Genomic DNA, 15,000 nt, shown 5'->3' on the forward strand with positions numbered 1-15,000 from the left:
GAAACACCACTCCAAAATGATGAATATAAATTCAAAAAATTGTTGGTAAAGCATTTCAAAGACAGCATTTCAAAACTAAACACTATGAATCATATCAATTGCCTGTAGCCTATGCTTTGCATTGTATATGAATGCATTACTTCAGCAATTTTAATGACAGAATACACACGCATATACACAAACACATGAGGTTAATTTCAAAACCTGACATACTCGACCTTTACATAATCCAAACACTTCTACAAACAAAAATATGTCCACCAGTGAGATGACAGAAAGTCAATTCATCAATGAAATTGTTTGGTATCCTTCTTGAATTAAAAAAGATCAACATGTGACAGTCGTTTAATTCTGACATGATGATATTCTTTTTCTTATGTATATATATATATATACATATACATAATTTGTTTTGTCTTTTAATCAACAAAACGATCAAACGGAAACAAAATGAATATATACACTGAGGATACCACTTGAAGCCCATGCTGACTAATTCTCAGAGTTATCCCCCGTCATTGTCGCCTGCCTGACTTTCAATGGGAACAGAAGACAACAACTGCTGCCTCCATTTTTTGGACAGAATTAGGAACGGTAATATTGTAGAACCCACCCGTGTGTATACAAGTTTTTGTTTAGAAATTTTTATCTAGAACAACACAAACACAATTTTAAAAAAAATAAGAAAGAAAAAAAGCAAACGTTGATTTATCATTTTCTGTTGGGTTCATTTTCATTGTCAATGAAATTCAAACGAATGGATGACAGAGAAAAACGAATGCTCTTCAATATAATTGTTACTATTGTCAATATATGACATATATGGACTTTTAGAAAGTAATGTTTTTATTTGATAAAAAGCAATATAATCATTATTACAAGAACAATACAAGTTTTCATTTTTTGTGACACCTCAAGATCAAGGAAGGTATGCTTTTGCTGCACCGAAAGCGACTGTGTGCGTGGAAAACAAAATCGACTGTAAATGTTGACTGCACTGGAAACGAAGATACGTCTGTATGGCATTGCCCGTTAAATAAACAATCGTCGTTGATGAAAAATAATACCTCGTATACGTGTAATATTCCAGCTTGTTGGTTTTAACTTTTGAACATGAAACATGAATTTGCACTGTTGGATTTGTTATGAAAACTCTCTCCAAACGAACGGCGAAAGAGACGACGTTAACAGCGTTTCACCCCAGTTACCATCATCAAAATATTGCAAGCGGAAGGCTCTTATACTGAAGAGGTGAATGTTGACAAAGAATACTACAATTCTGACGACGGAAGCTAAAGGTTGGGTCATTCAGACACCCACTAGACATCCGAGGGGTCTGTGTAGAGGAGAAGAGAGGACTGGCCGTACTGAGTGAGTTAAGGGCTACTGTAGTCCAGTTGGATCCTTAATGTTGCGTCACCTATGTATCATTTTCTCTTGGGAAGGATAGAACTACTGATAAGGCAGTGTCATATGGGCATGCATGTCCTTTACCTTGCCTTTTAAGCAGCTTAGTTATTTTTCTCTCCTTTCGTGTAAGATTATACGCTTGTGAAGACGAAAATTAAAAAAATCATTACGTAAGTTCTGCGAAGGTACGGAATTACACAAGCATCGTGAAATACTGATCCGTAGAAAGAATGTGATGGCCGAAAACTGTTGAGAAACTCTTGACAAGTAAGTTTTTCCCACTGGTGAACGTGAAGGTGGGTTGCTTAAGTCAGACAAAACCGCATTCGCAGCTACTTTATTCTTCACATACACACCAAAGCCAGAACCACACACACACACACACACACACACACACACACACACACACACACACACACACACACAAACGCGCGCGCGCGTACGAGTTGGAAAGTATATACCCGCATAGAAGACAACACATGGAAAAACAATAGCAAATTTAAGCAGAATAGTTTTCCACACAGTCTTGCGTTATTTGCGTCTTTTTCAGGAAAAGTTACTTGCCTGTTTTCAGCAGAATTTTCAGTTTTCACAGTTCTGTGCCAGATACTGGAGCCAGTTGCATTGCTTGGTTCTAACTTTTTGACAGTTACACGTGACTAAATGCCTACGTTGACCGAACTACGCCATTGGTCAGTTCCATACTACACACAGTTAGTAGCGGGTTACGACCATACTAGGCTCTTCCGTCCGAGCAATGCAACTGGCTCCTGGTCTCATGCAACGCTTGCGCAGATGTCAAATTTTTGTTCGGACTTACTTTTGAGTTCGTTGATGAATACTTTTATCGACATTTTACTTTCTTTAATATATGGAGGTGATCTTTTGTCATTACTGAGAAACATGATTGTTTATTATCTAATTTTCGTTATGTTTTAAACGAAGGAATCGTATGCGAAATTACCTTTTTAAAAAAGCCCCCCCCCCCCCCCCCCCAAAAAAAAAAAAAAAAAGACAAGAAAAAAAGATGATGTCTTTGATTGACTGGCTGTCTCTGTCTCTATCTGTCTCTGTCTTTTTATATATCTCCGTCTCTCTTGTCTTCTCGCAATTGACGGCTCTCATTGCCTTCTGTTCTTACAACCTACCCTTGATCAAACGAACGACACTCCCACCGAGACTGTGTTATCATTGACTGATCCAAACGATTCGTACTTCAGCTCGTGAAAGGATGATAAGCAGATAACAACGTGTTGGATGATGATACTCATTACCTTATCTGCCTTGTCAAACCTTCACTCGTCAGTACCTCCTTTATCTTCTTCCGTGTCCGTGCAGAACACGGATGTTCGAAAGGTCAGTTTTGGGGAACTGCGCATTCACAAGTTGTCCATGACAGTTGTTAATTAAAGAGTGTTATCTAAGAATATTTTCGCCCGTACACTAGCAATGATAGAGTCTTGGTTGCTTCCAGGCATTTGCTATAATTGTATGTTAGAAATGATTTGAAGTGTATCCGCTTGGCTGATACTTGATTGACAGTCATGCAGTTGTTTGTGGTTAGTAAGTTTAATATCGAAGCAGCGTTGAGTCGCAGGCGCGCACATTTACAATACCAACCCCCTACACACACACACACACACACACACACACACACACACACACATACACACAAATGCGCACAAAAATAGTGGATCATCTCATTATTACTATGTTCAAAATCGTTTTCTTTCTTTTTACATACACTGCTTCTGCAGTGTACTTAACTGGTAATTTGTAACATACTTTTCGTAACTGTTCGACAATTATTCGGAAACATTATTTGCATCAGGGTGATGTGCGATACAATGGAATGAAAAGTATTCTTCATTTTCGCAGTCGTTCCTGCAAGATAGGCAGATAATGTCACTTGAGTATTTTTCATTTTGAAACCACTGATTGCAATTTGTTTTTAAACTAGCTAACCATCAGCCAGAATCTTATTTGGCTGTCTGTGTATTGTCTATCTGGAATAAAACTTACGTATTCTCTGCATGAAAAAAAAGCTTTTTTGAACGAACAGAAATATCTATTATGAATGCCAGATTTTCTTTGAAAAGTAAATGAGCCTATCTTTTAACTGTTATAAAACCCAACACACACACACACACACACACACACACACACACACACAGAGAGAGAGAGAGAGAGAGAGAGAGATAGAGAGAGAGAGAGAGAGAGAGAGAGAGAGAGAGAGAGAGAGAGAGAGAGAGAGAGAATGACAAATTGATTAGCAGAATGGGGCCTTATGTTCAGTTTGACTTGTCATGTTTCTGTTTTATTTTTTTGTGGCTTTTTTTTTTCGTGATGTCATTTTAAAGACTAAACATGGGAATAAAACAAGGAAGAAATAATACAATATCCTAGCAATGAACCCGCCCACTGTGAAATGTTCCACCCATACACCCAATCAACTAATCAAAAAATCAGTCGAACAATGAAGCAAGCAATGCAAGTTTTCAAAAACATCTCGCCAGCTTTGTGATTGTTGCTTTGTAGACACTTTGCTTGATTGCTTTGCTTTCCTGTGTTCGTTGTTTTATCCAGCAAACCTACGTTTTGTTACACAAGATCGCCTTGTGCCATCATGCCTCTCTTGTCTGCTTAAACTTTTCCATGTGTGAGTGTTTATCTGTTACGACATAGCGTCCCTATTATTTATCTAAATGAGTGTCTGGGTTGATATACGTCCGGTATATACTATCACATTGATTTTTGTCGTTCGTTTAGTTATAATCTTTTCGTATGATTAAATCGTGACACGCGGATGATTTTACTTTATAGTTATCAACTTTTCACATGATTAAACCGTTACACGTAGATAATTCTACACATTTATATAAGTGAGGGAGTGAGGGTGGGGGTATGGATGGGCGTCAACTGAGGAAGTAGTGAGGAGGGTGGGGTGTTGAAGAGAGGCGGGATGTTAAGATTGTGATGATGAAAAATCATTTTGGGAAGGTGTTTTGCCATTTCGGATTTGTTTGTACAAGACGCTTTTATATGTATGATAACTGCATTTTACATGACAATTTTTGCTCTTCAATATACACGTGTTTTTGTATCAGCCACAATGCAATTTCACGCGATAAAAAATTAATATAGAATAAATGAAATCACATTTGACTTGATACCGATCAAATAAAAACCACGGAATGGAACAAGCTTTTTTTTTTTTTGTTTTGTTTTGTTTTGTTTTTGAGTGAACGATTTTTTAAGAAAGGGGAAAAACTACAACGATTACAATGTTGACATTTGATATCTATATATCAATATTTTAAATTTAAAACTGGGTTTAGCAAATAACGGGACAGTGTTTGACTGATTCATTGACTGGGTGAAAAAAGCCGAAAATTGGCAGAATTAATCAATAAGCTGACGGTTCTTTTTTCCATACATCAATGGCAGGCGTTAAGTTAATCACCATGCTAAAAACAGAAAAACAGAAAAACAGCAACAAAGTATGGATATTTCTTTCCGGTCAAAACCAAGCCTTAAGGTAACTTCCGAGTGGTACAAAATGTTTTCCGTTTCCTTCAGAACAATGTCCGGCCGTCACAGCCTCTGGGGATGTACTGAAGACAAACGAACGAGTTTTCTTTCTCTTTCAGAACAATGCTCGGCAGTGCTCGTCTTCTCTGAAGATGGACAGAGCAGCGATTGTCCGCGGCGGCAGGCTTCAGCCCAATGGGCCTTCCAGCCTTGGTCAGGACAATCCTGCCTTTTCTACAGACTCTGAAAGCAAGGACACTAGACAGGGGCTCGGAGACCAACCGTCTTCCAGATCGGTGGAGTGGGACTTCAAGAAACGGGGATCAGCTGAGTCGGGCGAGGAGGAAGACGATGAGGAGGAGGAGGAGGGGGAGGAGGAAGATGACGATGACTACGACAGCGTCAAGTCACAGCATCACTCGCGCTACACGCCTCACGGGTCTGTGGGCCAAGAGTCCAGGCTGAAGGACTTTGAAGGAGAGCTCGAGCCCAAGTAGGTGGAGTAGTTTGTGTGTATGTGGTGTTGGCAGAGTGTTGCCACAGCGTGTGCTTGCATGAGCATGAACGTAGCAGCTTTAGTGTTTTGTAGTGAGGATAATCATGTTCAGCATTGTTTGAAAATGAACGCCGCAATTCTAGAGTTTGCCAGTGAGGGCGATCGTGTTCATGTTTGCTAGAAAACAAAACGAGAAACAACAACAACATAATGGAAATACACTCAGAATAGGACATGCTCCTGTTTGTTTTTTCGTGTTTGTTTTGTTTCCTCGCCATGTTCGTACTTTCAATGTACTTTCTTCTGAGGAAGTGTTCATGTTGTTTTATTATTATTCTTTTTTTATATTGAATCGAAAATGGAGATACTTTAGAGCGTTTTGCAGGAAGGACACATTCATCTTTGTTTTTTGTCGCTAGGAAGGTATTTACTTTTAGCATGTTTTTCTAAGTACATTTTGGAGCACAGTCAACCCCACGTTTATTCTTTCTTACTACCCAAAAGGCAGTGCAAACACTGCAGTGTCATTTTCGTTCTGTTAGGCCCAAAACAGTCTAAACATCTGTCGTGCATGCGGTACAATAAACTTTTCACTACCATCATGTAAACATGTTTGTGCAGAAATCTTTAAAAAAAAAATATTGATCTTTACCACATGTCAGTAATGATTTGATTGTATCTAATCGGTTGTTTATGATTACAACTACTTTTTCATGTATTTTCGAGTTGTAAAGATTTATACGTAAGGCATGCGCAATATAAAGTCTTAAATAAAAGGACGCAACTGTACCAAGATGGGTTTCTTTTGAATGGAAAATGTCTTATCTTGTCCAGTTTGCAATTCGGGAAAAGGGGTCACATAAATTTTGTTGTTGTTGTTCTTTTGCTTGTGTTTTTCCTTCGTGATGATGATGATGAGTTTTTTTTAATTTTCATCATTATTATCATGATCATTATCATTGTTATTATATATTTTACTTTCTCCAAGACAGAAAACATTGTACAGCATGACATAAATATTGCATTGCTACGTTCTGTCGTTACGATTTCGATAATGGTTTCCATTTACCTCCCAGGGAAGACAAACCATGGGACGTGTTTGAGGAGACACCGTGGGAGAACCTTGCACATGCTGATCGGCAGTTCTGGTCTAGGGTCAACAAGGTCAGTCCAACACGGTGATGTTGCCTTAACAACCCCCCCCCCCCCCCCCCCCCCCCACACACACACACACGCACACACCCCGACAGAAACGAGGGAATGTAGGGGTTCCAGCTTTTCTCACGAAAGGTGAAGAAGGAAGTCCAGTTTTTGGTTCAGAAGCAGTTGCAACAATGCAAGAAAAAGGCCCCCTCCCAAAGCAACAACAACAACAAACAACAACCACCACAAAGAAAAGCAAAAACAGAAGCAGCCCCAGCTGTCCTCCTACCTTCCCACAAAACAACCATGGCAATTTGATTTGGAAGTTTTTAGAAGAAAAGCCGCTTTTAGAAAAAAAAAAGAAGATAAATGTTGATCGTTTTTACGAAAATATTAGTCCTGTATGTTGTTTATTTAGAAATGTTGAACAAAACGGAATTTCTTATACAGGAGTGAGCCTGGCGAGCTAGATGGGATGACTGTTGAGCTAATTAATCAACACACACACACACACACACACACACACACACACACACACACACACACACACACACACACACACAAATACACGGACACACACACACACACACACACACACACAATACACGGACACAAACACACACAACACACACACAATACACGGACACACACACACACACACACACACACACACACACACACACACACACACACACACACACACACACGGCCACCATCAATTACTGTTAATGAGTTTTTGTCCATGTATGTAGAGCGCTTCGAGCTCTTAAAAATAAAAATGTCGATGGATAATGATGATAATGATGACGATGACGACACACAACGATGATGATGATGATGATATATATATATATATATATTTTACACTCGACTGTTGGCCGCCGTTCTTTCTCTGTTTCTGGACCTTGCGATTGGAATGAACTTCCTTTTTCGCTTCGTCAAGTCTCCACACTCAGCTCTTTCAAGTCTGGCCTTAAAACCCACCTCTTCCCAAAATAGCCTCCATTGCCTGCCCTTCCTTGTCTTCACTCCTCTTTTGCAACATCTCCACTGGCTCACTGTCTCACACCGAATAAAGTACAAGATCAGCACTCTATGTGAAAGATGTATTCATAAAACTGCCCCTTCCTATCTCTGCGGCTGCCTTCACCTCTACTTCGCTTCGGTCAAGTCTCCACACTCAGCTCTTTCAAGTCTGGCCTTAAAACCCACCTCTTCCCAAAATAGCCTCCATTGCCTGCCCTTCCTTGTCTTTAGTTTCTACAGTATTAGAGTTATGCATGCGTGTGAATGACTGGTGCGAAAGCGCTTTGATTTGTCTCTGCACAAGATCCAGCGCTATATAAATACCATTATTATTATTATTATTATTACACAGGTGAGCCGAGTAATCATCATCCTCATCCTGTTCGCCGTGGTGCTGGGCGGTTCGTCACTCAGTTTCTTCGCCTTCCTGCTCATCGTCAACAACATGAACGCAGCCAGTCACAACTTCTCCCTTCCCTCGGGACAGCTGCTGCACCCCGCGGGCGACTTCGTGCAGGTGCGCTGGGTGTGGGCGGCCATGATGGTCACCTCGGCCCCCTACTTCTTCACGCTCTGCGCATGCCTGCAGAAGCTGTGCGTCAAGCGCACGCGCCCGCTGGCGTGGCGTCCCTTGTTAATTGTAAGTTTTGTGCGTGCGTGTTGAGCGTGGGTGTCATTGTGTTTGGATTTCTTTAAAGTTTTTTTGTGTGTTTTTTTTGTTTGTTTGTTCGTTTTGTTTTTTTACCTCAGGGGACACACGGACTACGATTTGTAGACTGACAATGGGTTCGGTTATATCAACATGACCTCGAACTGTTTTTCTTTTGTGGGCAAGTATCTGTATGTTAGCTGATGGCAAACGTAAAAAGCAAAAGTTGTGTACCATTATGGAGAAAAAGTACTGAATGCCCTTGTTTGCTAAATTAATGTATTTGACTGCTTATTGGATACATAATCATTTTGTTTCAACGTATCTTCTGTTAAGTATCGAGATTATTATGCTTGCATTTTGGACTCTTCTTTTTCTTCCTCTTCTTTTTCTATAAGAATATGTTGACATTCAAAATCTGATTTCGATGCAGTGGCAGTCTCAGGTCAGGTCAGATAGATATATCTGCTACTGGTAACCTGGATCCCAGTACTCCCTGTCACAGGGTCGAATTGCTGGCGACTAAACCAGCACCCCACCAGTCCTCTCAGGAGGATGGTGAGGAGGGTGGCTAGACACCCTGGTGGAAATAAATGACCCATCAAAGGGCGCCATCTCTGGAGAGCTACCTGCGGCCACCTAGCTAAGGGAGTAAACCCTGACAGAAAATCCGATGCGGGGCCCCTGAGGCGGTTGGAATGCAAACTTTGTCACTTTCCGGCAGCTCCTGCGGCCGCGTTGGCACCAAAACGTAACAGCCTTGCTGTTCCTTTGGATCTGTCAGCGAGGTGGAGAGGGGGGACAAGCTGCATGGGCAACAGCCTGTCTTCCATATTACATTGCCCAGGCTTATATCCGTCCATATGCATCAATTCAGAATCTGTATAAAGAACATTATGTAGGTCATCACACTAGTTCCAGTCACCGACAGAACATTTCCACGCATTGCTGATTCTGAGAGAAAGTGAAACAGAGATTGTGATAAGAGGGGGAATGGAATAAGAGGGGGGAGGGGCAGAGAGGTTGGAAGGGAAACACTGAAATGTTTAATGTCATTAGCTGTAAAGCTCTAGTGACATAGTAGGTACAAATGAGAACAAAAATGGTGCAAAACAAATAAAATGGAACAGAAAGGAAAAACAAAACCAAAGTAAACTAAACTACTAAGGGATAAGCGGCACTTTGGTATTTTGTCGTTTGCTTAGAATATCCATGTGGCAGGCGGGTTCTCTGCCTTTTTCCCCCCAGTCGTTCGTCTCTAAGGTTTGAACAGTACACAGGAAACAAAGTATGAACAGTACACAGGAAACAAAGTACATATTATAATCCGAATAATAATTATCTAAGCATGTGACATCGACACACATCATATCAATACGAACACATAACAAAGCACATATAAAACATATAACACATCAGAAAAATACATTGTTGAAATTGACCATCCAGATGTAACCCTTCTATGCCTTTCACCCCCTCAAAGAACCCATACTCAGTTTATAATTAATTAACTCTCTCCATACGAACGGCGAAAGAGACGACGTTAACAGCGTTTCACCCCAGTTACCATCATCAAAATATTGCAAGCGGAAGGCTCTTATACTGAAGAGGTGAATGTTGACAAAGAATACCACAATTCTGACGACGGAAGCTAAATGTTGGGTCATTCATACACCCACTGGACATCCGAGGGGTCTGTGTAGAGGAGAAGAGAGGACTGGCCGTACTGAGTGAGTTAATGAGTAGAGGTTTGAAGGGAGAAATGGAGAGGAAGGGGTTGCTGTCATGTTGCCGGATTCACTGACATACAGGCGCTGACGGTGGAGACGTTCCACAGCGTGGGTCTGGGGGCCTTTGTCTTCATCGTGTGTCCGTCGTACGACCCCCTCATGGTCGTCATGCTCAGTTACGGGGTCACCTTTGTGCCGTCCGCCATCCAGGTCTACCGCGTCCACCGCTCTGAGGGCTTCGAGGTCAGGGGGAAGAGCGCGCCCGCGTGTCTTTGTGTGTGTGTGTGTGTGTGTGTGTGTGTGTGTGTGTGTGTGTGTGTGTGTGTGTGTGTGTGTGTGTGTCCCCGCTGGGTGCTCTCTCTCTCTCTCTGTGCCTTTCACATACACATTCACACACGTACACACACAAACACACACATACATACATACATACCCCACCCCCCGCACCACACGCCCCCAAACACACACACACACACACACACACACACACACACACACACACACACACACACACACACGCACGCACGTGCGCTCGAGTGCCAGCTTGGAGTAATTTATGAATCCTTCCACACTAGCGTGTTAAGATAAAACCCCACGAACACAGACACAGACTCACACAGACACTCACACAGGTACAGACACACAGACACAGACTCACACAGACTCACACAGACACACGTACACACACACACACACACACACACACACACACACACACACACACACGCACGCACACACACACACACACACACACACATATACGTGCGTAACTTGACCATGATTAGCTTGTTCCTCTGTGTACATTTTCCACTAACCGTAATGCACAGTAATGTGGTCTGTTGGTTCCTCGTAATGCAATGCAATGCAATGCAATGTGATGTAATGCAACATAACGGAGCGTACCGTAACGTTCAGCCATGCCCTGTTTTTGCCATCAAGGAGACGGGCTTCAGCTGGACGTTCTTGGTGACGGCGCTGTTCTCTTTGGCGTTCCCTGCAGTGGTGGTCTACAGGCTGTACGACGACAGCATCCCCCTGGCCATCGTCACGTACTTCTCCCTCCTCTTCCTGTCCGTTGAGTGGTGGGAGAACTTCGTCGCTGTCACCCACAAATGGAAGCAGGAGAGATGGGCAGAGGTTCGCTACCATCAGCGGTTATCCAGAAAGAAAGAATACATGGGCCAAAAGGAAGCCCAAAGTTTCAGGGCGGGGAGCTGGTTGTTCAGACTCAAGTACTCAATCAGAGACCGCAGGACGAAGATTGAAGCCGTGTGCTCCGCCTGGAAGATGATCCTGACCCTGGTCACACCCATGGTGGTGTTTGCGTCCCGCGGAGGGACGGATTGTATGTCTGCCCTGTTCTACACGCGGGACTTGGCTCAGGGCTGCTCCTTGTGGCGGCTGGGTCTGGCCAGCGCCGGGGCAGACTGGTGCAGCCGTTACCTCCCTTTCCTGGTGGCGGCCGTGGGCATCTTGGCCAGCGGGACGGCCTTCAAAGCGGCCAAGGTCGCATGCAAGATCCACGCGCAAAAACTGTGCTTCGCCCTGCCGCTGCTGCTCTCCGCGCCGGTGACCTTGGCCGCGGTGATCCTGACTTACAGTCACCGTTTGGAGCTGGGGGGATGCCGGCACCTGAGGTGGCCCGTGCTGAAAGAGGGGCTGGAGATGGATGAGATGCTCAGCGAGTACGTGGTAGAGAAGTGGCTTCCCCTCATCGTGGTGGGCGCCGTTCTTCTGGCGGTGACTACCTCGCACGTCTGGTCGTCTACTGCCGAAAGAGTGGCCTCCACCGACAAGTGAGTGGTCAGAGGTGGTGGTGGTGGTGTTACCACAACTATTCATACTTCTGTTGCCGACGTTAGTGTGACATCTTTTGCTGTCGTTGTTACGGGCAACCCCTTTGGCTGTTCTGTCTCATCCGCACAGCTTTTGGAGTTGCTCCTACAAACAGCCATTTTCGCTGCTGCTCTACTGCTGTTGCTGTTGCAAAGTTTTAACCCTTTGGTTTCTTTTGGGGCACAAATACCACGTTCAGTTACAACGTCGTTCCAATTATGTTGTTGTATATGTCTGGTAGTTCATTCGTCTGTTAATGCCACATAGTTGCTGCTAAAATCGGTTGCTGCTCTATAACAGAGTACCAGAATACCACTGCTAACAGGCATCTACATTTGCTGCGCTGCGATTATTGTCACAACGTTTGCTGCTGTGGCTGCTGCTGTTGTTGGCCTTACTGTTTGGTTATAACTTTACTTCTGCTGCTGCAGTTGCCTTGTTAATATGTTCGTCTTTAGACTAAAAAAAAAGCAAAGTTAAAACTTTGGTTTCTTTTGGGGCACGGAGGGTACAAATACCACGTTCAATTACAACGTCGTTCCAATTATGTTGTTGTATATGTCTGGTAGTTTATTCGCCTGTCTGTTTCTAAAAAAAAGATGGTGTCTGTCACACTCTGTGTCTCTGTCTCTTTCTCCATTTCTTTGTCTCTCTGTCTGCTTGTCTGTCTCTGTCTCTCTTCTGTCCCGTTCTCACTCTTTTTATTTATGTATTTCAGAGCTGGATGTAAAAACAAACAAACAAACACGACCGTGTCAGCATATTCCACTTCCCTTATTAACGAAAATTTATTCGGTCGTTCATTCATTCTTTCATTCATCTACTCTCTCTGCCCCTCTCTGTTATCATCCTTTTGCCTCTGTCCGTTTGTCTGTCTGTCTGTCTGTCATTCTCTAGTCCATCCCTCCTCCCCCCTCTCTATTTCTCTTTCTCTCATCCTCCCTGTCTTTCTTCCTTTCTTCAAATCCACCCTCACACAGCAAGTGAAATTACACAACAAACAAACCAAAGCACCAACAAGAAGAGTTGTCAGTAGTCATGAAAAGTAACAACAACAATGATGACTATGGTGATGATGACGACGACTATGATGATGTTGGTAACAGCAGTCTCCCTCCTCCTCCTCCTCCTCTCCGTTCTCTTCCTTCTCCACTTCACTGTCGTCGTCATCATCGTCCTTGTGTGCAGGTTATTCGTACGGCCACTGTACTGCGGCGTGATGTTTGCCCAGTCTGTCCTGCTGAACCGTACAATGAACGACGACGATGCTTCGCTCCACGTGAGTGTCTTCCCCTGAATAGATTTTTTAGATTTTATTGTCATGAAACCGTAAGGTTTATAAGACACAATTGCAATGGTAAATGAATGAACGAATAAAAAAACACACAATTTATCAATCAGTTAATGCGGTAAATTGCAGCAGCATTCATACACAAATTTTCCTAATCTTGTTTGTATATATTCATCATCTGTTAGCATCACCTGACTGGGAATATGTCCTGTGTTATTCGAATTTTGAATATCCTTTAAAAATTGTTGCCTTAAGGTTTTATATTTAATACAATGATCAAGAAGATGGATTTCGTCTTCCAGGATGTTACACTTGTTGCACAATCTGTGTGTAGAAAGTCACCATGGTAATAGGATAGGCAGGACAATTTCCTGTCAATACATGACGATGATTTCCACTGGCGGGCATTTCATAGCTTCGTTCGTTGTGGGTCTCTCCTTGCTGGAAACTTAATCTTCTCCTCACTTTGACTAATAATGTGTGAGTGATAAAAAAAGGAAAGAAAATGTTGATTAGGCCAGCCAGCTCACCAGACAACCGATCCTCGGAGTAGTAATCAAGTAACCAAACAACCAGCCAGCCAGCTCACCAGACAACCGATCCTCGGAGTAGTAATCAAGTAACCAAACAACCAGCCAGCCAGCTCACCAGACAACCGATCCTCGGAGTAGTAATCAAGTAACCAAACAACCAGCCAGCCAGCTCACCAGACAACCGATCCTCGGAGTAGTAATCAAGTAACCAAACAACCAGCCAGCCAGCTCACCAGACAACCGATCCTCGGAGTAGTAATCAAGTAACCAAACAACCAGCCAGCCAGCTCACCAGACAACCGATCCTCGGAGTAGTAATCAAGTAACCAAACAACCAGCCAGCCAGCTCACCAGACAACCGATCCTCGGAGTAGTAATCAAGTAACCAAACAACCAGCCAGCCAGCTCACCAGACAACCGATCCTCGGAGTAGTAATCAAGTAACCAAACAACCAGCCAGCCAGCTCACCAGACAACCGATCCTCGGAGTAGTAATCAAGTAACCAAACAACCAGCCAGCCAGCTCACCAGACAACCGATCCTCGGAGTAGTAATCAAGTAACCAAACAACCAGCCAGCCAGCTCACCAGACAACCGATCCTCGGAGTAGTAATCAAGTAACCAAACAACCAGTACGCCGAATAAGCGTGCCACCAACCAAACAACACACACACACAGGAAAAAGAAACAAATAAAACACCATAAGGCTTCTTGCCTCAAAACACTGTACTCTTTTTTCTGGCACAATAGTTAGTAGTTATTTTTCCCTACTGGACGGGAGCTGGTATCCCACAAAATACTGTTGTTGGAGAAATAATGTTATAAAAATAGATAGTTCACTCCCTGCCACAAGAGGAGAGAAACTTAGAAAGTGCCAAGAGTCAGCTCTGATATTTTCTTTTTTTTATTCAAACGTGTATGGTGCTCAATGTTTGTTGTGATTATTATATGCTACTTTGATAGACCATGTGAAGGGAAGCTATTTTATTTTTTAAAAATGAAGAAAAAAAAACCCGAATGTGCTGTCTGCTCTCTGGATGTTCATTCATATGCTTATTTTCCTTTTATTTGTTCGTTTTGTTTCTGTTACTGATATAGCTGTTGACTATTCTCCTAAACCTCTATGGCTGATACGCAGTCGGTTGTACAAGAATCCTATAAAAAAAAAAAAACCAGTCTGTGTTATATATGTTTTGTCTTGTGCCAAATTTGTAAAATACAGAAATCAATGAAATTTTATTTTGTTTGCATGTGGATCGAAATCGCAGCTTACCACGGGGTCCCGAAGCAAAGAAGACTGGACTAGCCGCTACGAGAAAATGACCGAGAATTTATCTGCTGACAAGATCGACGAG

At 42.7% G+C, this 15,000-nt stretch overlaps 1 protein-coding gene across 1 annotated transcript in view; it reads left to right on the top strand.

Annotated features, from left to right (window-relative positions):
• The window catches only part of LOC143281460 (chitin synthase chs-2-like), a 55,901-nt gene that overhangs the window by 6,358 nt on the left and 34,543 nt on the right, over nucleotides 1-15,000 (top strand). Inside the window, exons 2-8 of the mRNA XM_076586674.1 lie at nucleotides 5,061-5,434; nucleotides 6,514-6,601; nucleotides 7,959-8,246; nucleotides 10,067-10,228; nucleotides 10,925-11,781; nucleotides 13,010-13,100; nucleotides 14,914-15,000. The exon at nucleotides 14,914-15,000 is cut by the window's right edge and continues 98 nt beyond it. Of these exons, the coding sequence (XP_076442789.1) occupies nucleotides 5,094-5,434; nucleotides 6,514-6,601; nucleotides 7,959-8,246; nucleotides 10,067-10,228; nucleotides 10,925-11,781; nucleotides 13,010-13,100; nucleotides 14,914-15,000 (1,914 nt within the window). The 5' untranslated portion in view covers nucleotides 5,061-5,093. The remainder of the gene's footprint in view (nucleotides 1-5,060; nucleotides 5,435-6,513; nucleotides 6,602-7,958; nucleotides 8,247-10,066; nucleotides 10,229-10,924; nucleotides 11,782-13,009; nucleotides 13,101-14,913) is intronic.

The sequence above is a fragment of the Babylonia areolata genome, chromosome 1 (genome assembly GCF_041734735.1).
Source record: "Babylonia areolata isolate BAREFJ2019XMU chromosome 1, ASM4173473v1, whole genome shotgun sequence".
NCBI classification, from domain to species: domain Eukaryota; kingdom Metazoa; phylum Mollusca; class Gastropoda; order Neogastropoda; family Buccinidae; genus Babylonia; species Babylonia areolata.